The sequence below is a fragment of the Perognathus longimembris genome, chromosome 6 (assembly GCF_023159225.1).
Source record: "Perognathus longimembris pacificus isolate PPM17 chromosome 6, ASM2315922v1, whole genome shotgun sequence".
Lineage (NCBI taxonomy): Eukaryota > Metazoa > Chordata > Mammalia > Rodentia > Heteromyidae > Perognathus > Perognathus longimembris.
The window spans coordinates 39,513,806-39,541,412 of NC_063166.1; the positions used below are offsets into that span (position 1 = coordinate 39,513,806).

Sequence of the window (27,607 nt, forward strand, 5' to 3'; positions counted from 1 at the left end):
ACATTAGAGATTAGAGATAATGCACAGCAGCCTATGCAGCCACATGAGAAATAGTTTTTGCGGCTTTTTTACACAGGTGTTTGCTTCCTTCAGCTGATGCCTAGAATCTGTTACTTATTTTATGCATATTAGGTTTTGTTCTTTTACTTGGCAGTAGACTGTACTCCCCAGAGTCAGCTTGTTCATTGGTCAGAATAAGTTCTGGCACCTGGTATCAACTCAGTTAATCACAGACAAGCCTGAATAGGTGAAGATAACAGACAACAGTATCTGGTGAACAGTAAACTTGGCCTATGTATGCTTTTCAGTAATATGATAAATCACTCGAGTTGAAACTATACGAGCTCTATATTAAACACTACATTCCAGGAATATCCCAAATGTGTGAATCAAATAATTACTGATACTCTTAATATGTCTACTCTGAAGGAATTTGTGAAAGGTTCCATTTGAAGCCATCCTATGTTATTTCCTTATTTACAGATGATTTGCTAGTTAGAATGAATTTTAGGACATTTCATGATTGTAACAGTATCAATACAGTACAAAATAGTTTTACAAGTAAGTTTATTAAAAATAGCTTTCTCAAATATTACATTCAGTTATCTGTTCTACATAACAAGTGGCTGTATTCTCTTTGTAGAAAATTATGTATTCCATTACACACATTTATTCATTATAGACCACTGAAAGACTATATACTGTGACCTGTGATATACTACTTCTAATTGAGTGGTGGGTTATATATTACTTTATCCACATGTCACACTGTATCATCTTTTTAATTTTAGGACTTGAACGAATGGGGACTAAGTTGGCTTCAGTGGTTATTTCAAATCTAAGTTCAAATTGTAATTCTGAAATTTTTTCCACTTTGTGACTAAGAGAAATTTGAAACAGATGTGGAGAGATATAACCTGTTTTATCTACTATACATCTGTATGTATTATAAACAACAGAAATAGAACCTATTCACAGTACCATTTGCTTGTTTATGAGATCTCATCTGGCATGCAGCTTTTCTTCTAAAAAGCTTCATTTTAGTATTTAGCATTTCACATACTTCATAAAACTGTCTAGAAATTTGTATTTGACATTTTTATCAGAGAAGCAAAATTTTAGAACTGCTACTAAAGGCAGATGTGTCTTTCTGAAGCACCTAGGTTTATTACTTTATACAGTATCATACTTTGATTCTTGAATATGGAGCTAAAGTACAGGAAAATCAGCTACATTTTATCATACAGTATGTCCAAATATACATATTGAAGAATGTTGCAAAATTTTAGTCAAAATCCATTTTGTCTGTTAAGTAATCTCTTGAAAGAACTACTGAAAGTGGCTTTGTGATCAAATTATGAATCTCTTCAGAATTAATTCTTATAAAGGCAGTTTTGGTTATGTTGATCCAGGTAATGCAATGGTGGAAGGTTGGGTAAAGGCAAAGTTTTATTTTTCATGTCCCCAAATGTTGTCTCACTTGATTTAGGTGGGCTTGGGAAAACCCAAGAATTATCTTCTAGAGAATTTCTGCCATAAGAGTTGTGCTCCTGAAATTCTGTATCACCATTAGGAATGGATCTCTCATTATCTGTCCATGATTGGAGAACTGCTTTCTCTGATAAGACTTTTATATCTCCTGGTAAAGGTGATAGTACAGTATGACCAATAGATTTGCCATTTGGTGAGAGAGGGGGATGTCTTTTGTATGTTGCAGTGAAATTCGTCACAAATAATTTAGTGCTATCTTTCCCAAGGTCTTCAGCACATCCCACTGGAGTACAGGCTAAACCACAGAAAGAAAAGAAAGGCTAATGTCAGTTTGCATAGCACTGATGACTATAAAATATGACAGCATTCCACTGATAATTTAAGTAACCCTTACAAATCAGTATGTTCAATGGGGGCACTGTGGCTTATAGGTAAGTGGCAGATGATCTGAGTGCTATTCAGGTATTTACTAACATTGAATTACGTACGCTCAGTCTCTCAAAGTGTTCCAGGTGATATTTGTCTGTTAAGTGGATGTGCAAATCCTATCTTATGTCATAGAACTGCTATAACATGAAGAATCACACATTTAAATAAGTTGTAAACCAGTAAACTATCAGATCTTGTTCCCCTACACTACAGGTGGCTTATGGAAGCTTACAGATCATTTATATGCCAGTGGGGATAAAGTTAAGATTTTAGCATATTTTCATTAAAAATACTACATATACACTATTTTTTAAAGTTCAAACCATCTATAAGAGGGTCTATGAAAGTAAAAATTTTCAGAAATGATCATGTTTGCGACAACAGTCAAAGGCTTTTACAGATGAGGTAGCTTAAAATAAGTTGTAAATTTTATTTCCTGTAAAATACCTAGAATAGCAAATGTAAATTCTGCTGTGGTCATAATATAGATCAAAGAAAAGTGACAGTGTTTATGATAGTGCTTCATACACAATGGCTTAGAATACAGATTGCCAGCTGTAAAGCTGCTGTTTGTTTAGCTGCAGCCGGCACATTGCTAATATGGGTGTGTCTCCTTTGCACTTCTAACTCAACCTACCAGGGAAGAAAGGGAGTTTTTATTGTTAGTCCAAGGATAGCTAAGTAAAAGGCTTGCCTGTAGAATTTTAGAAGAAAGAAATACAACTATAAAATAAAATAGTGTGGTTTTATTTTGTTTGCTTTTTTCTTTGGGAGAGTCCATAAGGGTAGGGAAAACTGGAAGTAATGTGTAGCCTGATATGGACAAAAGTAATTTATAGATCAGGGAAAACTGATCTACTCAAAAAAAGGAGTCCTGGGTAAGGAATGAATTTGTACTTGTCACTATCAAAGGAAATGTTCTGTTGGATTTATTATCCAAAGCATCATAAGATACATTATTATATTAACCAGCTAAAAAGGAACATAAAGGCAAACCACTTCTGTTTATTGGAAAAGCTTTTCTTTTTTTCACTTCTGTTTATTGGAAAAGCTTTTCTTTTGTTCCTTGTAGTGCTCCAAAATAGCTTAGCTGTCCCTTCATCTCTACCATCCATGTATATATAAAAATATATTTTATATGTATATGTAAATATATTTGATATGTGTATGTAAGTAAGAGTAATAGGTATATACATATATATTCATATGTAATTCTGACTTCTGGAAAACTCAAGGACAAAGTTTATATGTTAAGCTACGCTTGCTAAACACAACTCTCCAGAAACTGAAAGGAATTCTGAATTCACATTTCCTACCCAATGTACAACTTTTTCTAGTCCTGAGAAGAACTTAAAAAAAAAAATGATTCCCTGGTGCTCTCTATAAAATGATATGAAGTGCTAGTAACCATTAACTTTTAAAAAAAAAGTCATGTTTCATTTTAATTCTTCAGTAAATGTTAGGACATTCAAATTTATGGTACACATTATTAGAAAGAAACATATTATGTTATACTAGGTACAAATGCCCTGATTATTCTCCAAGGCATAAATATAGCTTTGCCAAGTCTCCACTATTAGAAAACACAAAATATAAAAAGTTTAGTCAGTTAAGCAGTAAAACATAAAAGTCAAAGCAATGAAAATTTTTGTTTGGTTGAAAGGTAGAAGAGGAATGCACCTTGCCTGTCTTCTAAATCAGCTATCGTTTTTAGAAAAAAATTTACAAAAATTCAAATAACTAAATGAATCACAGTTATTGTTTTGGAAACCAGCTGAAAAGTTACTTCTTTGGTGTATTCTATAGCACTGAGATGAAACAATTGCTTTTGGCATTTCTTTTTAAAAACATACAGAGCAGTTGTGGTAAAAGGTCAACTAGAACAAACAACACCTCAGTCTTACACACATAAGCAACACTTGGCTGAGAAAAGCCACAAGGGAAAAAGAATACAGTATTGAAGAAAAAACACATCAGCAACACCTTTACGTGTGAAGTTGACCAGCATGAGACTGAAGCTAGAGCAGAGGATAGGAAGGCTGTGAACATACTGTATACACACTTCCACTAATGAAAACTCATTTGATGAGATTTTGTTAAGATAGCTAGTTGCTCTTTCAACAGTTTGACTTGCCTTTCTTGATTCCACTTGGGGTTCTCAGTTTTCTTAGTATCTCAGCTTGTACTTGAGTCACCAGATGTAAATTAGACATTTCTTTCTTCAATTCCCAGTATGTATGTTGCATATTATCACTAAAATAGAATGTTTTTGTTTTAAAAAGTTAATGCTTATCCTCTTAAGGATAAACTGGAGCAACTTTAAAATAGAAATAAGCAGATTTATATTTCTGTTGCAATTAGTTTCATGATGATGTAAATTAAACAACTGAAAGATAATTACGTTAAGTGAAAAGACCTAAGAACATTGTCCTGATTTCAAGCAATTAACTACATTAGATTATAATGAATATATTCTTGCTTAGTTTCTTACAGGTCCCTTCTCAGAACCAAGATTAAAGTCTGTAATGTACAGTGGTGTCAATATAACTTAAGCAGAAAGGAATATGTTCTTTCTTTGCAAATCTGATCCAAAATAAAATTACATTCATATATGGATTAAATTTTTTCTATTTATCTTTTTGATTATTTTGATATTGTGAACTGAAATGATGTATCAGTTTGCTGAATATATATGCCAAGTCTACATTAAAGTAAAATTTAGGTTTCATATATTACATTCTTTATGTTTGACTGGGCTGTCTCATATTGTTGGTTCTAAACAATGTGATATGACAGACAGCACAAGACATGGAGAGCCAGATGATTTCCTCATAAGGAGAAAAAAAGCTATAGCAGGAGGATTATATGAAACAAATGAAAATTTCAAAAATATGCCTCTCAGATTTTTAATTAAAAGCATTTTACCTCACTAAGGAATTCTGTTATTTCTACACTTTTAAAGGTTGTATTTTCCAACAGCATTCTTATATTCATGGTTTTCTTATGTTCTTAATTGCCAATTAAATGAATTTTCAGCATATATTCTCAGATTGTTTTGCACAAATAAAAGATTAAACATTAAAATTTTATTTCTTTTTATTTATTTATTTATTTGCCAGTCCTGGGCCTTGGACTCAGGGCCTGAGCACTGTCCCTGGCTTCTTTTTGCTCAAAGCTAGCACTCTGCCACTTGAGCCACAGCGCAACTTCTGGACGTTGTATATATATGTGGTGCTGGGGAATCGAACCCAGGGCTTCATGTATATGAGGCAAGCACTCTTGCCACTAGGCCATATTCCCAGCAAACATTAACATTTTAAACTGATCATAGAACACTGAACAACCATTACTGCCTATCAGAGAATTTTAGTTTTATAGAAATGGAAGGGCCTGAACGTGCTAGTTTTTGTGAAAACAGTACATTTGAGCTATGTTCCCAGCCCTCCAATTTTAAAAATAAAATAAAAATTCTGGGGTGATGGGGCTTAAACTCTGGGTCTGAGTACTGTCCCTGAGCTCTTCAGTTAAAGGCTAGCGCTTTACCACTTGAGCCACCACGTGCTGTTTTCTGGTGGTTAATTGGATATAAAAGTCTCATGGACTTTCCTGCCCAGTCTGGCTTTGAACTACAATCCTCAGATCTGAACCTCCTGAGTAGCTAGGATTATAGGCATGAGCCACTGGAGTCTGTCCCTTCAATTTTTTTTTTTAAAACTTTATTGCAGAGGGGTTACAGGTACATAACTAATGTAGAGTACATTTCATTTTGAAGTGTTACTCCCACTCTCTTCTATTCACAGCCCCCCCATCACCTACCACAAGTACAACTCTAAAGTTCATTTCCAACAATGTTCATTTCCACATTGCTATTGACCCACTGTGATCCACTTCTAAGAATATCATAGACATATTCTATTACAAATGAGTGAAACCATGGAGCCTATGTTTCTATGTGTCTGGCTTACTTCACTTAATATGATTTTTTCCCCAAGTCTTCCCGTTTCTTTACGAATGGAGCAATGCCATTCTTTCTGATAGAAGCATAGAATTCCACTGTGTGTGTGTGTGTGTATGTGTGTGTGTGTGTGTGTGTGTGTGTATTTCATTTTCTTGATCCATTCATCTACTGAGGGGCATCTGGGCTGATTCCATATCTTAGCTATGGTAATTAATGCTGCAGTGAACATACTTGTGTGGGTAGCTTTAATGTGGCCTTGTCTGTGGTCATTTGGGTAAAAGCCCTTCAATTTTTGTCTCGGTATAAACAAAATACCTCAAAGGGATAACTCTTGCAAGTCTGAATCTAATATACTCATTATAGAAGTAATAGATGTATTTAAAAACAAATACTTGGAATTATGTAAGGTTAAAGTTCACCTTTTGTCAAAATACTGGCTCAGATTGTAATTCTTCAATGTAGTTGCACAGTCAATGTTTTAGAGAAAAATCTGCTTGTGGAAGTCTTATAAATGTCAGTTAACTTTTTGTATATTAGAAATTACAGGGCTTTTGTGGGAGTTTTGACAGGTGTGAAATAATTTCTTAACAGAAATTAGCTAACCACCACTACTTCACAAGTAAACTTCTCAGATGATTGTTAAATGAATATTTCACATTTGTCTTAATGTAAAGAATATTGTTGGTTCTTTGGTACAATGGTAAGCATGTTTAAGGAGAATGAGTATAAATTCTGTACATGTGCTAGTTCGTATACATGGTTTGTACAAATAATGCTACTTAAAAATAGTGTATTATTGGCAATTTGGAAATGGCAAAGTTGTTTTGAAAGAGTAGCCAAAAATACATTTCCAATCCAATTTAATGAAAAATGGTTTAAAAATTAGATTAAGATAAAAATGAGGTCACTGAGATTGACACAGAATCTTTCTCTTCTGCCCTTACTGTCACCTGAATTGAATAAAAAAAAATACCTAACACATTACAAAGTGTAAGTTCTCCCTCTTGTGGATAATAAAGTAACTGTAGTTAGTGCTACTTGTTGTACAGCTTCAAGTACTATGCTATTGCAAGAGTGTAAAAAGTTTAAATTTAGTCTACTTGAGTGAACTTTTGCTACCATTAATTGCGATTTGAAAAGGTAAGTTGTTACAAAATTTTTAGTGAGGTTCACCAAAACCCTGGTGAGTTACTGAGTGTTTTACCCAAGGGTTTTTGAGACAATAGATTGTAACTACGATGATAGTTGCTAGTTTACCAACTAGGACTGTGAAACTACTTCTCGAAGAACACCAGCAAAATCTTTATAATGTTTACATAAATACTAGAATAGTGCAAATTAAAAACTATAATCATAATTGAGCATTTGTTATGCGCTAGGCACTTCATCTACATGCTCACACCAACTTGACAAAGTAGGTAAACTCATTGTATACCTAGGTAGACAGTTTAGGAGTCTTCTTATCTACAAGGTCATTTTTTAAAGGTAGCTTTTATCTGTCCTGTCTAATGACTGATCACTCTCCTTGGAGAGTTTTCTTATTGTCATTGACCACTTGCCAAGCACCTATGATTATGTAGACTGCCAACAACATGAGCTTCTCAGTCCTCCAGTATAAAATTTCCCACCTCAAACTTAAACATTATGAATCTTGTTTCTCTACTTCTCAAGAAAGGTTAGTTGTCTCATTATAGAAACTAATCATGGAATTATATAGGCAACAATATATAATATATAAAATACATATATATTAGCTAATAAAACAAGCAATATCTAGATTATAGAATGTGTTATATAATTATATAATATTTCTGCAATCTATAGGTTATAGAATACAACTGTTAAAAGTCCAGTTTTTAAATGATACTACACATTCAACTCTTTATATAGGAATGAATGTTATTTGTATAATAAAAACAAATACTTGAGTTTTTACTTTATACAGAATTCTCTTCACCTTTTGGAAAGCATTGCATTCCATCCAAAGAAATAAAGGTATGGGATATTATTAGATAAGAGCTATAAAGACATCATTTTGACAACTGTGATTCCCCCAAACAAGTGTCTTTCAACTATTTTTGACTGTGTATTAAGTAATCATTTTGTATTTCAACTGAAAATAAAAAGTTACAAATACACCATACTTAGCCCTATTATGTGTAATATACTCTCTGATATATGTTATATATTGTTTTTATTCTCTCTTTTTTTTTTTTTTGGTGTGTGGTGGTCGTGGGGTTTGAACTCAGGGCTTGGGCACTGTCTCTGAGCATTGTATCACGTAATCTACAGCCCTCTTTCGGCTTTTTGGTGATTAATTGGAGATGAGAGTTTCATGGACTCTCCTCCCTGGGTTGATTTCAGACTGCAATCCTCACACCTCAGCCTCCTTAGTCGCTAGGCTTACAGATGTAAGCTCTGGAGATATGCTTTATTCTGTATTTTTAAAATGCCCATTAAACTTAGAAAATTTCTCCATCACTTACGGTAATACAAAGAAGTTAAAACACTAAGCTATCTACATAGTCTTAACTAGAAACTTACATTTTAAGATGTCCTTTACAATATAGCCCTACAGCATAAATTTGAAGATAAAAGGCAAAAGAAGTACAGTAATTCCATACCTAAATTTGTTCTAAAAATGTAACTGATCAACCTAAAGCCATTATGAAAAAACAATGCAGAACATTGGCTAGCATTTCTGATTGGGCTTATCGTGATTAACTGATTTTTTTTTTTAAACACAGACTACCATATAATTATCCACTAGTTAAAAGTATTAATCTCATTCACACCTATAATCCTTGCTACCCAGGAGGCTGACATCTGAGGATCTGATTTTGAAGGCAGTCTGGGCAGAAAAGTCCCAGTGAGACTCATCTCCAATTAACCACTCAAAAACTGGAAGTTGAGCTGTGACTCAAAGTAGTACAGCACTAGCCTTGAGCAAAAGAGCTCAGGGACAGCACCAAGGCCCTGATTAAAACCACACACCTGGCAAAAATAAAAAAACAGAAAAGGAAGATTTCTGTTAAGGAAATAATTTAGTATTATCTTGTTTGCCTGACAATATGATATAGGAAATTTTTTAGAAAGAGGAGTTTACAAATAATTCTTTAAAATACTTTCACCTTTAGTTATTAGTTTTATGGAAATACTAACATGTACTTTTTCCTAATGCAGTAAACTTTATTATTCCATTTAAAAAATGAATGAGGACTAGCCTGGTGGCTCAAACTTGCAATTCTCTGCACTTGGGAGGAGAGATTAGGGAATAAGTTTGAGGTCTACTGAAGCAAAAAGTTTACCAGCCCCTGTCTCTCAATCAATGGTTGAGCTTATGTGCCTGCCATCCCAGCTACATGGGATGGGGAGAGGCACAAACAGGAAGACTGCGGTCCAAGGCTAACCCAGGCATGAAGTGAGACCCTATCTCTGGAAATAGCTAATTTAAAAAGAGCTGGGAAAGTGGCTCATGTGGTAGAGGTGTGAAGCCCTGAGTCCAGCCACCAGTACAAAAAACAAAACCAAAACCAAAAAACAAAACAAAAAAACCCCAAAAAGATAAGGTAAATTACAAAAATTAATAAAACACAGCACTCCAAACTGAAAATAGGCATATGATAGGATGAAGGAAAACAAACAGGACTGAGGCTAAAACATTTACCAAAGACAGGCCACAAATTTGGATACAAGTTTTATACCTGATAAGGAAGTAACCTACCTAATCAGTTTTGCAGTTCTCACTGTTTACTTGAGATAAATACAAACAAATCTGTGAAAATTCACAAGAGTACATATGCACCAAGTTGGTAACTATCAGAACACGCTTTATTTGCTGTTCTTCCTAATACCAAACCCTCTGCAATAGTTTTAGCACAAACTAACTTTTAGACTCAATTTAAGGCAATTCTTTATAAAGCTGTTCTCTGTATTGTCATCTTATGTCTTCAAAGGTATTTTTTTTTTGGCCAGTCCTGGGGCTTGGACTCAGGGCCTGAGCACTGTTCCTGGCTTCTTTTTGCTCAAGGCTAGCACTCTGCCACTTGAGCCACAGCGCCACTTCTGGCCATTTTCTGTATATGTGGTGCTGGAGAATTGAACCCAGGCCTCATGTATATGAGGCAGGCACTCTTGCCACTAGGCCAAAGGTATTTTTTTAAGGCAAGCAACTTTTCAAGATACTTTCAGTAGAAATGACCTACATTAAGTAATCTGCCATCAATGAAAGCCCATTCCTATTCTACACCAGGCATAACTAATACAGTATACAGCCCATACTGTATACAGCCCCTTTATTTCAACCACTGATTCTGATTCCCTCATTCTTTGCAAAAATGACGAACTGGCTTATAAAAATGACAAGTAAAAGTAAATATAGAGAAACCTAGATTGAAAGGAGAAAAGATCACTTTAACCAAGATTATGTTTAAGAAAAAAGAAAAGGTGAATGGTTGCAACAGAGACTAAGGCCAGCCTAAATAGTTACAATTAGTACTTTATAAAAATGTTTGAACCTCATTTTAAGAGTATCTGTGTGTCAGTCCCTAAAATTGTTTTCCCTAATTGATCATTTCTCTTAAGTTTTTGGTAAAAATTGGTATTTAAGGCAATTTATACATGAACTCTTAACCCTAATTGATCATTTCTCTTAAGTTTTTAGTAAAAATTGGTATCTAAGGCAATTTATACATGAACATCTTGACAGCTAAGAAGGAAAAGTTCTCTTAAAATGCATGCTTTGCCAAAGAATAAGATTACAAAGTTTGTCTTGAAGAAAAAAAGGATATTAGTGTACAGGGAACTGGGTAATTCCCCATGTATAAAATAGGGTTTATTACAAAAAGCTTCCACTGGTTAATTCTTTAAAACTTAAAATATTACTTAATGTTTGGAAAATCTGAGACCACAATATACACCTTTCTACTACTATCTGTGGTATTATGTATCTGTTGCTTATTTTTTGAACAAATATGGTCAAAGATTATAATCAACATCCAAAGTGTACATACCCCCCCCTCAAGTTGTGGGGTTCTTACTTTGGGCCTGGGTGCTATCCCTGAGCTCTTCAACTCAAGGCTAGCACTCTACCACTTGTGCCACAGTGCCACTTTGGTTTTCTGGTGGTTCACTGGAGATGAGTCTCACTGACTTTCCTACCCCAGCTGGCTTTGAACCACGATCTTCAGATCTCCGCCTCCTGAGTAGATAGGGTTATAGGTGTGAGCCAGCAGTACCCAGCAGTAGGTACATACTTTGTTTTAAAAGTTAAATCAAAATAGCAATCTAGATACTCACAAAAAATAAACTGTTGAAGAAGAAATACTATTTTAATATTGAAGATGGTACATACCTGGAAATGCTTAGTCTTTGGAAATCTCTATTCTTCTGATTGTCTTCCTGAGATGAATCCTGCATTTGTTTTAAAAATAAAGTTTAAAATTGTAACATTACCACAGATATTTGAGCTTTTACAGAATACACATCTATGTTTAGTACAAAACTATGAATTTCAAACTCAATTTTAATGAAATATTGCCACTATCCCAAATATTTCTAAATGACATTCCGTTTTAGCATTGATGTTTTACTTTATCCATAAATTGCTCTAATGTAAAAGAACTTGTAAAGTGCTTAAGAATCTAGTTAAGAAAACACATCAACCTAATGCATATATTCAAAAATTAGAACACATTTACTATATTCATGTACATCGAATGAATTATAAAATGAATTTTTTTTGGTATTTTCAGTTTCTGTGTTACAAAACAAAAATTGAATCAGATTACAGATTTTTAATAAAAAAAAAATCACCATGAATTACTTCTTCCTCCAAATACAAAAGCAGACTTCACATTAAGATTCAACTTAGAATGTTTGACAAATTATCAAGATTTTTCCATTTCTTGGTTCATATCTTTATATTAGTTGTGGCAAGGATTTAATAAAGTCCTTATATATGTTTAAGTTTCAGTAGATTAGGTTGTAGGTATAATAGAAATAACCTTTAAAAAATGTGTTTAATGACTAACATACAAGTTAACTATGTAAAAGTTATTACAATGTATTCTCATCTAAGATGAACACTATAGGCACTATTTCTCCTGATAGGAAAGGCCAGTATAGCTAAGAAGACAGAATTTAATTTTACTATTTTGTCCTTATATAATTTAAATTATGTTTTAATGCTATAATGCTGTACTCTAAAATCCTTCATATTGTAAGAGTTAAAGTGGTTAGGGTTCTCTAATTTGCCACCCTAACAAACTGCTTCTTTGCCCTAAAGAGAAAAACTGAACTGGCCCACCCATGACTTGGAGATATTTACCACTAATAAGGAAGATACATTCTTTTCTGTTTTTCATACATTTAAAAATATTTTCAGACCACTTTTAGTTTCTCCATACCATTAATTTAACAAGCATTTTCCTTGGTGTATATATAAACATGTATATATTGGCAACTTTCCTGTTTTTTGTTGTTTTTTTTTTTGTTGTTGTTTTTGGAGTTTTGATCTCAGGGGTTCATTTCAGCTTGCTCAGCTTGTGCTCTACTACTTGAGCTATGCCTCCAGCCTGGGTTTTTGCTGATTCTTTTGGAGATAAAGTTTTATGGACTTAACTGCTAAGACTGGCCTCTAGCCATAACCCTCAAAATCTCCACCTCTTAAGTGGCTAGGATTGTAGGCACAAGCTACCAATACCAAAGCAAGAAATGTTTATTTTTTTTATGATAGTTTCAACAAGGATTTACTTTAGTATCAGGTTTACATTAGAAAGAACTAAAAAAAGAAATCATTTCCTGCTCTTCATGCAGGAAATAGAAGGTAAAGACTCAGAAATGTTCACTTTTAAAGCCAAAATATATATATATATTTTAATCTGGGAGTATGACTAGGAAAGTCTTTATCTAGCTCCTGTCTTACATTTTAGAAAATTTAATGTAAATCAGCAATAAACACAAAGGGATTGTTTATTTAAAGACTGTTCATGGCCAGTAATCAAGTTTTTGGCAAGTGCTTCCTTGTGCAATACGAGTTTCACAAATAGGGCCCATGGCTGCAAACTGATGGGAAACAATGTTCAAGTTATACAGGTTTATACTGAACTCAAATAGTACATGGTGAATCTCTACAGGGGCTAGAGACCTCAGACCCACTTTTGTACCACTGATCCAGTGAAGTGATCTACTTATTTGCTCTAGAGTTCCTAATTCTTATATTCACCTGTTCTGAATGCTGGGATATTAGAGGATACATAAAATTTATGACTTCTAGTAGAACTGCTTCTGAAACTAACCTCACTAACACCAAACATGGAGTTAGTTCATTGACATTAAAAAACAAAGGACACCAGCATTACATACAGAATGTATTATAGAGTATGTTTCACAGAAAGTAGCATCTTAAAAAACATTTATAACTATGGCTATATAAATAAGAATGTCTACCTGGCTTCCATCATATTCCTACATGCAACAGCATTCTAACCAGAAAAATTTCCAAGACAGAATTTAAAAGTACAGATTCTTTAACATCCTTGATAAATTGTCATGCCAACTCTTTATTTTATTTAGTTCATTTCTTTACATTAACTGACATTTTTTACTCCATAATCTCTCACTACTAGATATAAATGGCTCTAAAAGGCCAGATCATACTTTTTTTCCTTTCATTATTCTTCCTTTATAACATCTACAATTATTACTTTTTAAAAATGCTGGTTCTGGGCCTTGAGTTCAGGGCCTAGAGCTCTCAATCTGCTTTTTGCTCATGGCTGGCACTTTGCTACTTGAGCCATGCCTCCAGTCTGATATGCATGAATATGAGACAGAATATTGAGGACTGCTTGGGCTGGCTTCAAACCTCGGTCCTCTATGTCTCAGCTTTCTAAGTAGCTAAGAGGCTTAGTGCTAGTAGCTTGAGCCAGTGTCATGCAGCTCAGTATTAATTTTATCAGTACAGGTAAGTGCTATTAAGTGATATAAAAGCAAGCTTTGTCTACCAAGATCCAGTTGCTTACAGTAATTTAAATTAAATGCAAACTTATTCCTTAGCACCACCTAGTGGAAAAGAGAAAAAACTACCCACAACTTCCAACACAGGTATATGTAAACTACTCTAATGGAAAGTGTTTTTATTTTTTGTAAAATTATTTATATGAGAACAATATGTGAATTGGGTTACATACACAAATTTAGCCTTTATGGAAAAAGAAGTACTTAATGACCACTGAAAGTTCCCTAAAAAGCTAAATGTTACAGTTAAATAAGCAAAACAAGGATGAGCCAAATTTCCATGAGTTCATGATATTGCTTCCTACTCTACATTGAAATGTTCATGAGTGGTGTATAAAAACTGTCAAATGAATTCTTTTCAGGCAGACTGTGCATATTGATAAAATATCTAGAGCTTCATGGGGTAAATCTTCCAAACACATATTTTTCAGCTTAAAAAAATTTTTTTTTGCTAGTCCTGGGGCTTGAACTCAGGGCGTGAGCCTTGTCCTTGACTTCATTTGCTCAAGGCTAGCACTCTACCACTTCGGCTACAGTGACACTTCTGGCTTTTTCTATATATTTGGTGCTGAGGAATCGAACCCAGGGCTTCATGTATACGAGGCAAGCACTCTACCATTAAGCCACATTCCCAGCCCCCCAAGCATATACTTTTAAAGAGGCCAATTGGTGGCCGTGGCAACTGGGCTTATGGGACAAGATCTGGAAGAATGGTACTGCGTAACTGACCACAAGTTCAAAGCTGAGAAAATCAACTTTTGATATCAAATAAGAAAAAAAAAACATGTTGGCTCTATCACAAATTAACAGTTATTTTAATAGCGTTTCCCCTTTATCAGACCCACGCGGGTGCTCTATATATAGCAAGTTCTCATTGCCCAGTGCAGATGAATTAGTGTAGTTCATATACACAGCTTACTCTTATCAAGTGGTTTCCTCTGAGAAGTACAAGCTAGGAACACCTGGGGATCAGGTTCAGTCCTAGTCAGAAAGTATGGGAAGTTGTTCCTTTTTTACATGGCAACATCCAGAGGAATGTGGAATAGTGGAATGTTTGAATGTTCTGGTGTACAAAATGGTTGAGCTGAGGACTATTTAACTGTTTATACTTCTTTGAAATACGTAAGTACACAGAAATTTTATTTGTACCAGACTACTGAGCTTTTCAATTTCTTTGAACAGCTATTTCAAATCTTCGATTTGGCATACTGCTCTCATACTTCTTGCTTCTCTATCATTTTTTTTTTTTATCACAGCACTTTACAATGATATCTGAAAATTTATGTCCACGTTTATTTAGAATCAAATGTACAGTATTAGTAAATAGACTCCTGGTGAGGACCTAAGAAGCACCATGTGTTTTAAGACAATGACTTTAAGGTAATCTACAGCAGCTTGGCTGACTTTGGGATTTTGGCAATTCTTAAATTCTCAGCTGTTAAAGCTGCTCCCAAAGTATCAATCTTTTAATGTCTAATTAATCCTACTATTAAGCTATGTAAAATGAGAAATTTTAAAACCTCAACATTCTTTAAACTTAATCATTAAAAAAAAAGAGGAGAGAGGAAAGGAAGTTTGAAAGGACAATGGTAATAACTTAACGCGTGTGTGTGTTAGTCCTGGGGCTTGAACTCAGGGCCTAGGTACTGTCCTTGAGCTTTTTTGCTCAAGGCTGGCACTCTACCACTTGAGCTACAGCTCTACTTCTGGCTTTTTTTAGTGGTTAGTTGGAGATAAGAGTCTCATGGACTTTTCTGCTTGGGCTAGCTTGAACCTTGATCCCCAGATCTAGGCCAGCAAGTAACTACAAAGTATTAACCTAATAAGCCTTTTAAAAATTAGTCTTTTTAAATTATATACTTTTGAGGTCAGGCTAAAGTATCAATTTTTAGAACAAATGATTAAAGGGGAAGATCAAATGATTTTTGTTATTCAGGAAATGAGACTATTCCTTTCCTGAGTTGCTATAATTGGTGATAACTCTTTGGTTTAAGATTTAGTTATATACCCTACATATGATGCAAAAGAAAAATGAATTGCATAATTTTGTAGTACCATTTGTTTGGCTTTCTGTAGCTCTAGTTTGAGATTGTTATATTCTCTCCTCATCAATTCCAGCTCTTGTTCCAAACCATGTATCTTCAGGTCACAGCTCAACTTTTCTACCTCCCAGTTTGATGACGGTGGATTTAAATTCCTCATCACTACAAAGAGATGAACATCAAAATTATTATCTGCTTTCTACAGTGATTACAATTTGAGAAAGGTTGAAAATGATGGTAAAATGTAGATAATAGAAGAAGAAATATAAAACATGTATAACCATTAGTAGTTTTGAAAAAAGAAACAGTATTTTCAAAGACCTATGTCAATAAGAATAAGATACTTGCGATCTTTTAGGATGTATTAATCATCTCACCTCTGATTTTTTATTTAGGTAAAATTTTTCTGTCTGGAATTTTTTTAAAAAGTACTATTTTTGTCAGCACACACAAAAATTCTTGACAGACTAATAACCAATTTTTCCTAAGCTAAATGAATTGAATAAACAGCATCATCATAGTACAGAATTTGATCAATAGTCCAAAAATGTGTGCTGAAACCATTTTGTTCATAAACAATCCATTATGGAAACTCAATTTACGTGGATATTGCTTTAACTTATTACTTTGCATTTTCCATAGGCAAAAAGCCCCTGCCAATTATAGAAAGAGATCCCATATTAATTTTCTATCAAAAGGTTTCTTAGATGCCTATTCTTTACTTGTCTGGTAAGAACATTTATGAGAACAGAATATTGTCTAGTACCCCCAACTCTTTCACATCAACATGTCATCTGCACCTTTTAAGAATTTATGAAAGAAAAGGAGGAAGAACAACTGATACCACTGGGTGATAATATCTTAACTAGGCAACTGTTCAAGAGAGGTCAGCCAGAATATACCAGTGGGGCAGAAGTTTTCATAAGGATGTGATTTCACTCTGTCTATACATCATCACAAACATCACAGCCCTGAATATATCCCATTGCATTCTCTAGGAAAAGTACAATTTGGAGGGAAGGAAAGGCTAAAGGATGTTGATACTCTGTGAAAGTAGAACAGAAATATTAACACATGGCTAAAACAAAAAATAGGACTTAAAATAGGACAGTAATGGTGTAGCTATAATACACAATGGAGACAAGTATTCTGTGAGAATTGATAACAAGTGAGTGGCATACCCTGCTGAGTTTCCACCTCTGTTCTCAGCTGGAGGAGTTCTACTTCTTTAGACTGTAGCTGTTCATTCAATATTTTCAAAGATTCAGAGTTGTCTTTATTCTATTTAAGTAGGGAAAATGCCAAATTACATTCAGTAAAATCTGTAGGTTGTTGTTATATCTTCATTTTCAGGTAAACATTAAAAACAAAACCCTCATTCTAGTCTTTAAAAACAAGATATAAAAATGAGTTCCATTTCTTACTAATCTTTTTCTTTTTTCTAACGTAGGACATTAATATTCACTGGCTTTATTTTTTAACACATTTACGACTTCTAGTATGTCATGATTTTGCGAAGTAAGTTAGTGATGTTAGATGTATTTACATATCTAAACATCATTATATTTTTTGATATGGAAATGAGTTGCAAACATAATAGTGAAAATTGTGTTTTGCCTTAAATATGTAGGTTAATAAATACAACTATTATTTCCTTAATTTTAACCCTTTGTGAAGCGAAAACTCAATTAATATACAAGTCTCATTCTTTTCAAACCAACTTACCATTTTGTCCAGTTTGCTCTTCAAGTTATCTCTATCAATGCACACTTCCCGATATGCATGATAAGCCTTGTTTACTTGTTCTCGTCCCACAGAACTGGTTTCTTCATCCAGTCTAGCTCCTACAAGCTAATAGTATGAAGTTAGAAAATAAAACAAAACAAAAAACAAACTTTAGAAAGTATTTCACAAGGAAAAATATTAAATCCCCCTTTAATAAGCCAGTCCTACTTTAATTGCTGTAATGCAGGGAGAAAGCAACCTATAATTAAGTGATTACTTCAACTAATCTCTACTGATTAGCAAAGCAAGAATGTACAGAAGACTTTTAAACTATATTTATACTTTTTAATCAGTATCTTACATGCGTTCATCAGTATTTGACAAATCACTGTTATTATACCAGTTCTTTTGAAATGCTTTGGTGTTTTTCAAGTCTATAGTATCCGATTTCTATGATCAGAAAAGGTATCTGGTTACATGACACTCAACTTTTTCTTTCTTTTTTTAATTTGTGCTGGTTGGGCTTGAACTCTGGGCCTGGGTGCTCTCCCTGGGCTCTTTTGCTCAAGGCTAGTAGCACTCTAACAGTTGAGCCACAGCGGCACTTTGAGCTTTTTGATAGTTATTTGAAGATAAGGGTCTCTCAGGCTTTCTTGTCCAGGTTGACTTTGAACTGTGATCCCCAGATATCAGCTGCCTGTGTAGCTATGTATGATTTTAAGCATGAGCTACCAGTGCCTGGCCAGGCTGAACATTTTTAAGGAACAGACATGCTCAAGAATTGGTATACAACTAACTACTGGTCACAAAGTAGATAGCTAAATCCTGTTTTTCTACTACATTTTTTAAAAAAGCTTAACTAAAGCTTCAAAAAGTTACCTTCTCTCACTTTATCCAGTATATTACAAATTTCTTCTCCATATTTATTCAGTATATTCAGATCTGCTTAGTCATTATTAAAGTTCACATGAATAATAATAAATTTTGACCATTTTAAAAACCCAGTTTTACTTCTGTCCTACATTAACTGAACTCTATCAAGTTACATATTAAAGTCTTTCTTTCAATTCAGAATAATTAATTTAGTGGCAGAAAACAAGACACTAAAATTTAAGATTCAAAAGTCAATGGGGAATCAAAGAAGACTGTCCAATAAATAAAATGGAACAGCTACCTTGTACATCTGTTCCATAACATTCTCCATGAAAAAGTAAATGACATTACTAGTTAAAAAGCATCATTCCTACTATAGGTGTGAAAGAATAAAAGAGAATATGGAAGAATATGTTATTAAACATTAAATTAATCTAGAAGTATCCTCCTGTGCTAGTGTGTCATTTGTTTACAGATGCATAATTTCAGAATCAGGTACATACAGCTATAAGGGTTACATAGTTTAAAAAAGGATGTAAAATAATTGGAATATAGCTCCTTCCAAGTTATTAAACTCTATTCTACAAATATTTACCTAGCAAATCACAGAGTGATTTGTCGTTTGAAAGTTAACAAAACCATGGAAGAAGAGAGGACAGAAAATATTTGTAATTTTAGATATTTTGAACTATTCTGTCATAAAATGTAAAAGCAGAAGGAAAATTACCTTTTCTTCTAAAAACCTTATTCTTTTCTTTAAGAAAGAGTTTTCTTTCTCTGAATCCTTAAGTCGCTTTTTGATGTCTTCATATGCAGTGACCAGGGCAAAATGTGAGGCAACTGATTCATCTCCTGAATATATTGAGATTGGAGTCACTGTCTCTCTCCTATGAGCCTTTTCATGATTAAGAATGCATATATCATCTTCAACTAGTGCATCCATGACAGCTATTTAAAGGAAAAAGTGTAAAATACAAATGTCTCATTGAACAATGAACGAGAAAAAAGAAACTTTGAAAACTGTGAATATCATAACAATTAAATATTCCTGTTTTCTTTTAGATGCAGCACAGCATACTTAAGAGCAGAGTTACCTGAGTTCTTATCCAAGTTCTCTTATTACCTGTATAACTCAAAGAAAGCTGTTTAAAATCTCTACCTTACTTTATTCATAAACTTAGGAAATAATAAGATTACCTCATAGAAGCTTAAGGACTTTAAATGACTGACAGCTATAAAGTAGTCTGTGTGTCTGTCTATCCATTTTTTCATGCTAGTATTGAAGCTTGAATTCAGGGCCTGGTTCTTATGTCACTCGAGCCACACCTCCAGCAAACATTATTTACTATGAGAAAGCTCTATGAAATTTTATAAAAAGTATGATGAGAAGACTTGCCTAGAACGAACACACATACCCCCACCACCACAAGAAAACAAACACACATATATAATGGCTTCACATGAATACCCTCCTTTCCTCTGAAAGAACATCTCATGCCCATGTGTTTTCCCTTATCAAACTTAGCATTCTCATGTCTGGAAGGAGAATTAGGAGAGATTATGTAACCTTTAATGTAACTATAATCTTCCCTTAATAACTGTTTAAGTTTGTATACTCACAATAAAGGACAAATGAATGTTTGGAGATTCACTTTGTACAATATATTATAGCCCTTTAGTAAGGTAGGAATCACAATCACTTACATTTATTATGTAGGCCATAGAAAGGTAAAATAATTTGTCCAATGAAAGCTAGTAAAACCTAAGCTCCATGAGACTACTATGTCTGTTTATCTTTATGTCCCTACCTCATCACTACCTATGAGGTTCTTAATACTGACTAGTAAATGAAGAATGGAGAGTGGAATTCTAATCAAATTCTGATCACAAAACCTTAGATTTCGATTACCTTATTAGTTAATAAAAAGTATACTAGCTCTTTTTTTTTGCCAGTCCTGGGCCTTGGACTCAGGGCCTGAGCACTGTCCCTGGCTTCTTTTTGCTCAAGGCTAGCACTCTGTCACTTGAGTTACAGCGCCACTTCTGGCCATTTTCTGTATATGTGGTGCTGGGGAATCAAACCTAGGGCTTCAAGTATACGAGGCAAGCGCTCTTGCCACTAGGCCATATCCCCAGCCATTTTTTTTTTTTTTGGCCAGTCCTAGGCCGTGAACTCAGGGCTTGAGCACTGTCCCTGGCTTCTTTTTTGCTCAAGGCTAGCACTCTGCCACTTGAGCCACAGCGCCACTTCTGGCCATTTTCTGTATATGTGGTGCTGAGGAATCTAACCCAGGGCCTCATATATACGAGGCAAGCACTCTTGCCACTAGGCCATATTCCCAGCCCTCTTTTATTAATTTTTTTTAAAGAAAAAAAGTATACGTGCTCTTTACATCTGCTTTTGTTATTAAATTCAGAATTAGTTCTCCACCTTAGAGTTCCTGGAAAAAAAAATGTTATGGAAGGAGGATTAGCTGAAACCTTTTAAAATAAAATAAATAAAATAAAAATAAAGTAAGGGCTGCTGATTATATGAGACCCTAAAAATATTTCACAATATTCTTTTAGTTTAAAAGAAAACACTAATTATAACAGCCTAAATAAAGGCTATCAACAGAATTTCACATGTTAGATTAGCAATTCATGATTACTGAAAACTATTGTTTGCTTGAAATAAAAATTAATGACTCGGGCTGGGGATATAGCCTAGTGGCAAGAGTGCCTGCCTCGGATACACGAGGCCCTAGGTTCGATTCCCCAGCACCACATATACAGAAAACGGCCAGAAGCGGCGCTGTGGCTCAAGTGGCAGAGTGCTAGCCTTGAGCGGGAAGAAGCCAGGGACGGTGCTCGGGCCCTGAGTCCAAGGCGCAGGACTGGCCAAAAAAAAAAAAAGCAAAAAAAAAAAAAATTAATGACTCATTATCAGTCTTTTGAGAACTTTATAGGTGAAGAAATTGAGTTTGAAGAATTTAAGTAACTCTTCCAAAGTAAAATAGTTAGATAATTAAAATGTAAAGAGGAAATTTAATCCATATTTTACTCTGCTTCCTTTAAAAAAAAAAATTCAGCCGGGTTTACTGGATGATGCCTACAAAGTTTGTTCTGCTTTAGGTCAGGTGATATACTTAACAAAATATTTTGTTTGTAGTTTATTTGTATGGTTTATTTTCACTATATTTTTGCTTTTCTAATTCTTTTTTTCTTGTGCTGGTCCTAGGGCTTGAACTCAGGGCCTAGATGCTGTCCCTAAGTTCTTTTGCTCAAGTCTAGCACTCTACCACTTGAGCCACAGCTCGACTTCTGGCTGTTTTGGTAACAAAGTAGACATAAGAGTCTTATGAATTTTCCTGCCAGGCTAACTTTGAACCTCAATTGTCATATCTCAGCCTCCTAAGTAGCTACAATTACAGGCATGAGCCACTGGCACCTGGCTGCTTTTGTCATTTTATAGTTAAAAACTTCCAATTGCTTTCAACATAAGACAGGATGAAGTGATTTGTGTTTAAGTGACATTATAGAAAAGACAGGCTAAAATAACTGTATATTTTAAGTGTGAAGTAGATAATCCTATCATTTAATCTTTATTAACAACATTGAAAAGTTTTAAACCAAATGACAACTCTTAACCATAAATTATAGAGTATTTCCCAGTTTGTCAACAAAGCCAAGAACAAAAATGAACTATGCTATAGTCCAAATAAAGTGGCATATTTTCATGTTTTTGTAACAAACTGTACTTTCTTCTAATAATGAAGATATTTAAGACTTCTTCCTCTACAGCAATTTACTTTGCCTTCTCTGGATTCAACTCTATTGCAATATAGTAAGAATCATTCCAATTATATTCTTGCCAGTGGAAACTACCATTTCCCTTCCAAAGGAAGATATGGGCTATTCCAATAAAGCAAAATTATCAAGAAGTAGCAGCAGGTAAGGTTTACCTATACAGAGAAAATACCTTCAAAGTAGATGGCTTCTAGAGTTTTACAAGTCAGACTAGTTTAACAAGTAATATAGTCCCCATATTAGATATGATATTAATATGAATAAATGTGTACTATTACTGTATGCAAATCCAACCTCTTGAGCTTAACAGCTGCAGGGTCATGTAGAGAAAGATCTTAGAAAGTATCCAAATAATAAAAGGCAGATACCCCATTATTATTACTTTTTTGTGTTTTTTGTCAGTCCTGGGGCTTGGGACTCAGGGCCTGAGCACTGTCCCTGGCTTATTTTTGCTCAAGGCTAGCACTCTACCTCTTGAGCCACAGGGCTTTTCCTGTTTATGTGGTGCTGAGGAATCAAACCCAGGGCTTCGTGCATTCTAGGCAAGCACTCTACTAGTAAGCCACTTTCCCAGCCCCAGATACCACATTATTATGTATTAGCATACTGAAAACTGCCAGCAAAGTAATCATGTAGGCTATGTATAGCCTATGGTTTTATTACTTAAGCTTTCTTTCCTTTCTAAACTTATTTTTACAGAGAAGAAAAGGGAGCTACTGTAGCAGTAGTCCACCTCATAACAAAATAGCCATTTATATACTTTTGTTACAATAAAATGTTTCTATACAGATATCCAATCAAGTGGTCAAGATGTTTGATTTTCTGGATAAAGTGTAAAAGTATAACTGGCTATTACTATATATAACGAACTAAATCAAGGTACTCCTAATATTTTGGCATATGAAAAATCTCTTATTTACTATAATTTAAATTTTCTTAAAGTAACAAATATTTGTTTCTATTAATCTTTAAACAATGAGTGTCCCAAAATGCAGTCACTGAAAGTTACAATGCTGAAGTTGTGGCTCTGAGGTAGAGCATTTGTCTAAGATGTGCAATATGTGAAATATGGATTGGATCTCCAGATACCCGCTCCTCCCCAAATATATTTCTCTTTTCTTGTCTTTTTTTTCAGTCCTGGGGCTTGAATGAAGGGCCTGGGCACTGTCCCTGAGCTTCTTTTGCTAAAGGCTAGCGTTCTACCACTTGAGCCACAGAGCCACTTTTGGCCTTTTCTGTTAATGTGGTACTGAGATATCAAACACATGGCTCCATGCATGCAAGGTAAGCACTCTATCCACTAAGCCACATTCCCAGCCCCAAGATACAAATATTTTCTAGACAGTAACATCACAGTTATCAAAACACTGCCCAAAGACAAGCTCAAGTGAGTTTCTGTCATGAAAATTAATAAGAAATACATTTCACAGCAATGTGCCACAAAGAAATTTGGCTTTTCAAAGAATGTTCTAAAAAGCTGAAGACATCCTAATTCAGTGTTGGACAAAATTAAATGTGGACCACTGCCTCAGAATCACAGGTCTGTAATTCTAGCTACTTAGAGGCAGAAGAAAATTGCAGATTTGGGGTCAGCTGGGGTAAAGTTAACAAGCTTACAAACTAAAGGGCTTGAGGAGTGGCTCAAATGATAGCATACTTGCCTCTGGAACACTGGGTGCTGGATTAAGGAAAAACAATGAAAAGAACAAATTATGTGGTTACTTAGTTCCACTGATGATCTAAGTAAATCAGAATATCCAAGTGCATAAAGTAATTTTAAGTTCCTTATCTACATAATTACAATTAGAATTCTTTTATCATCTACAAACGAGCATAAATTGTTAAATAAGTTGGTGAGAAAAGACAACATTAATACCTGAAAATAAGGGGAGACATAAATAAGTTTTTTAAAAAGTTCAAAAATTATTAACTAAAAGTTGTGGGGTTTTTTTTGTCATTCCTGGGGCTTGGACTCAGGGCCTGAGTAATAGCACTGTCCCTGGCTTCTTTTTGCTTAAGGCTAACACTCTACCACTTGGGTTACAGGGCCACTAATGGCTTTTTCTTTTTATGTGGTGCTGAGGAATCAAGCCCAGAGCTTCATTCAAGCAAGGCAAGCACTCTACCACTAAGCCATATTCCCAGCCCAACTAAAAGTATTTAAAAATGTCCTAAGTTTGAGTCTTCACTGTGACCAGCACTAAGGAGGCTCACATCTTCACGTTATATATACTGGGGGTTTGGTACACTAGATATCTTTTGATACCAGATTGGTCTTTTTTCCTAGGAATAGGACTCTCTTAGATTTTTCAACATCATTTTATTTGCCTTTAATTGATCACTTGACAAATACCAACCACTAATATTTTTACAGGCATTTTCCTATTTCTTAGGTGTGTAGTACTACCCTAATTTACAAATTCTTTTAAAAAGATGAATATCTTAATATCTTACCAACTGCTACACAATAAACAGTGGCGAAGCTGTGATGTGAATAAGCTGTCTTCTAAATCTATCTTCCTTATACAATGGTTCTGAAAAACAACACAAAATGAATTGTGATTTTCCTAACTATTAGAGCAAGGTAGAACTAACTCTACGGTAGCACTGGTCTGGGATTCAGAAACGCAGACTGTAATCTAGCAACTTTAATGTGCTTCAAGATAACGTGCTTCAAGATTACTTCATGTCACATCTATGGACATAAATTCTCCACCTTTAAATGAGAGTTGAACTGTATCATTCAAATGTGGTGAAGGAAAATTGTAATCCCAATACAGATCAGCATCCTGAACAAACAGGAGGGATTTCTCAATTTTATCAGAAAGTGACAAGGTAAAATATACACATTATCACATCTACTAAAGTAGGCAAGAAAATTATTATTACTACAGTTAACAGAACTGAGGCTCAAAAGTAAAGTAATTTTGCCTATTATCACAGCTCTATATGACAGCTGGAGACTGAATCAAGGCTGATACAGTAGGCTCTTTCCTTTATTCTGCATTGCCCCAAAAGTGAATCTTTTTCAGAATTCCCATCAAGTTTTTACCTTTTAGAGACTAGAATATTTTTTAACCTACTTCATCCACTTGTAATACAATGGAAAAAGGATTAAGTTTAGGAAAGTAAACAAGTATTTATTTCTCTTTCCTTGCTTCATGATAATAAAATAAAATAGAGGAAAGAATAGACTTTAAGTTTATAAAGAAATTATCACATGCAGTTTTTTCAAGACACTATCACCTATTCTATGCATCTTAGCAATACAATGCTCTGTAATAAGTATGCAAAAATGTACTCAAACATGCCATATGAAAGTGCCACTTTCATTTTTATGATCTCGAATCACTACCTGCCTTCGTCCAGAAATGCATTTTTGTGGTAGAAAATCACTAAGACTCTCAGTGATAGCGGAGTATGAACAGTAGTGTATTTTTAATTCTGCTCTTAAAGTAATATATCGCTGGACAACTGAGCACTTATTACACATTAAATGTTGCTAGTGTTATCAAGATTCTAGTTACATTGGTTCTATTACTTTATGACTATTAAAAATACTTCAACTTATTTTTACTAATAATCTTGACAGTGTTCTGTGTTTTTAATGTTAATCAAATATTTTACGCAGTGTGCTTCACTTTGTGGGGGAACTAGTTCATTTGCTCTTCAGAAAAATTCCATCTGTAAAACCTCTAAGGTGGGCAAGAACCTTCCTAATTTGTAGGTGGGATAACTGAGACATGCAGTCAGGTAGCTGATCTTAGATCTATCACAGTTCTTAGGTTCCTCAGAAAGTAAGTAGCCTTATTTTAGAGAAAGGTAATTAGTCTCTCTCAAACAGTGTGAGTTCCTAGTGCTCATATCGAATCCAGTGCTATTTCCCATTACACTAGGATTTTGCTTTGATAGTAAAACCTTTCATCTGAATAAAACTTTTATCACTTACTAGTAATATGGTATTACTATTCTGTAACCATCCAGTGTGAATGACCCACCTTTACAATTTAAGAAAGATGGCATAACCACAATAGACTGGGCAATTAGTGTCTTGAAAGAAATGGAGCGGAATTATAATAATGCCTTCAGACATTGCTCAATCCAACTTAAAATTCTACCAATAAAAAAGTGTGTTCTGCTTGCTGGGTGCTAGTGGCTTATACCTTGAGGGCTGAGATCTGCACTGCAGGAGGCTGGAAGTTAGCTGGGGAAGGGGAAGGAAAGTCCTGGAGACTCATATCTTCAATTAACCAGCAAAAAAGCGCTGGAAGTGAAGCTGGCTCAAGTAGTGGAGGACTAGCCTTGGGAATGTGGGACGCTCAGGTACAGCGCCCAGGCCAGATTTCAAGCCCCTAGACTGGTCCACATGCGCATGCACACACACAGTGCTCCTTATGTTTAAGGGTCAATGTCTTTGAATACCTCAGGGTACTGGGGCAATTTAGGTTTGTATGGGTATATGATCTCACTTCCCAGTATTTTGGTTCCTTGTGTGTAGAGGATAAAGGTGTTACCCTTCCTTGAAAGAAAAAGAAAGGAAAGAAAACCTCAAATAGAGGCCTGGGAAACACGGCTTAGCCAGTGGAGCAAGGGTGAGTACACATTGCCATTCCTAAAAAAAGTACCGGGGATTGAGACTCAGCATTCCAGGCAAGTACTGCCCTGGTCCTGAGTCCCTCTTTTCTGTTCGTGCGTCTCTTCAGTGGATGGAAAAACTAATGACGCCCCGGGAAATCAGAGCGCAGAGAGAAGCAGAGGTGAAAAGTGAAGAGGAAGGCAGGAAGGGCTGGTAACAGGTGGGTGTGGGGTGCACAGGGCAGGGGCGCCCAGGGCGAGACGGGCTGGGCAGGGGGGCGGCAGGCCGTGAGGCCTGCAGCGGGAACGCCTGCTCCGCGGCTGGGCGAGGTACTCACCCGGAGGCCAGGTGCCGCGCAGCCCAGAGGCCCGAGGTCGAGTCCCAGGGTTTAGAAACGGACCGAACGCAAGCCGGGTCGCCGGAGGTCACCACGGGCTTCCGGTCTCCTGCCAGACACCGCGGCTTCCCCAGCGTAGGCAGCCGCTCCCGGCGCGCCGCGGAAGGATTCCCATGTCGGTGGCGGCGACGACCAGGGCGTGGCCCGGCCCGCGGGCGGCGGCCCCGGAGATTCACCAGAGGGCCGGGCAGCCGACCGGAGGAGCCGGGCTGCCGCAGAGGAGGGCCCGCTACCCAGGTCCAGGCCCGCCGGCGCTAGCCAGTCCGGAGCGGGGCAAACTGAGCGCCGCGGAAGGGGCGATGCCAGGCGGG

General features: G+C 35.5%; 1 protein-coding gene across 2 annotated transcripts; it reads right to left on the reverse strand.

Moving 5' to 3' along the window:
* Positions 1-550: 550 nt before the first annotated feature.
* Positions 551-27,596, reverse strand: Azi2 (5-azacytidine induced 2). 2 transcript variants are annotated; one of them, XM_048348581.1, is made up of 9 exons: positions 27,237-27,596; positions 24,778-24,857; positions 19,262-19,482; positions 17,662-17,787; positions 17,118-17,217; positions 15,950-16,098; positions 11,232-11,290; positions 4,055-4,173; positions 551-1,786 (listed from the first exon to the last, which is right to left on the reverse strand). In XM_048348581.1, exons 3-9 carry the CDS (start codon positions 19,475-19,477, stop codon positions 1,374-1,376), a joined length of 1,182 nt encoding a protein of 393 aa, XP_048204538.1. In that variant the 5' UTR covers positions 19,478-19,482; positions 24,778-24,857; positions 27,237-27,596; the 3' UTR covers positions 551-1,373. The 2 variants fall into 2 exon arrangements, with proteins under 2 accessions (XP_048204538.1, XP_048204537.1); XM_048348580.1 differs by lacking the exon at positions 24,778-24,857.
* Between the last annotated feature and the right edge of the window lie 11 nt (positions 27,597-27,607).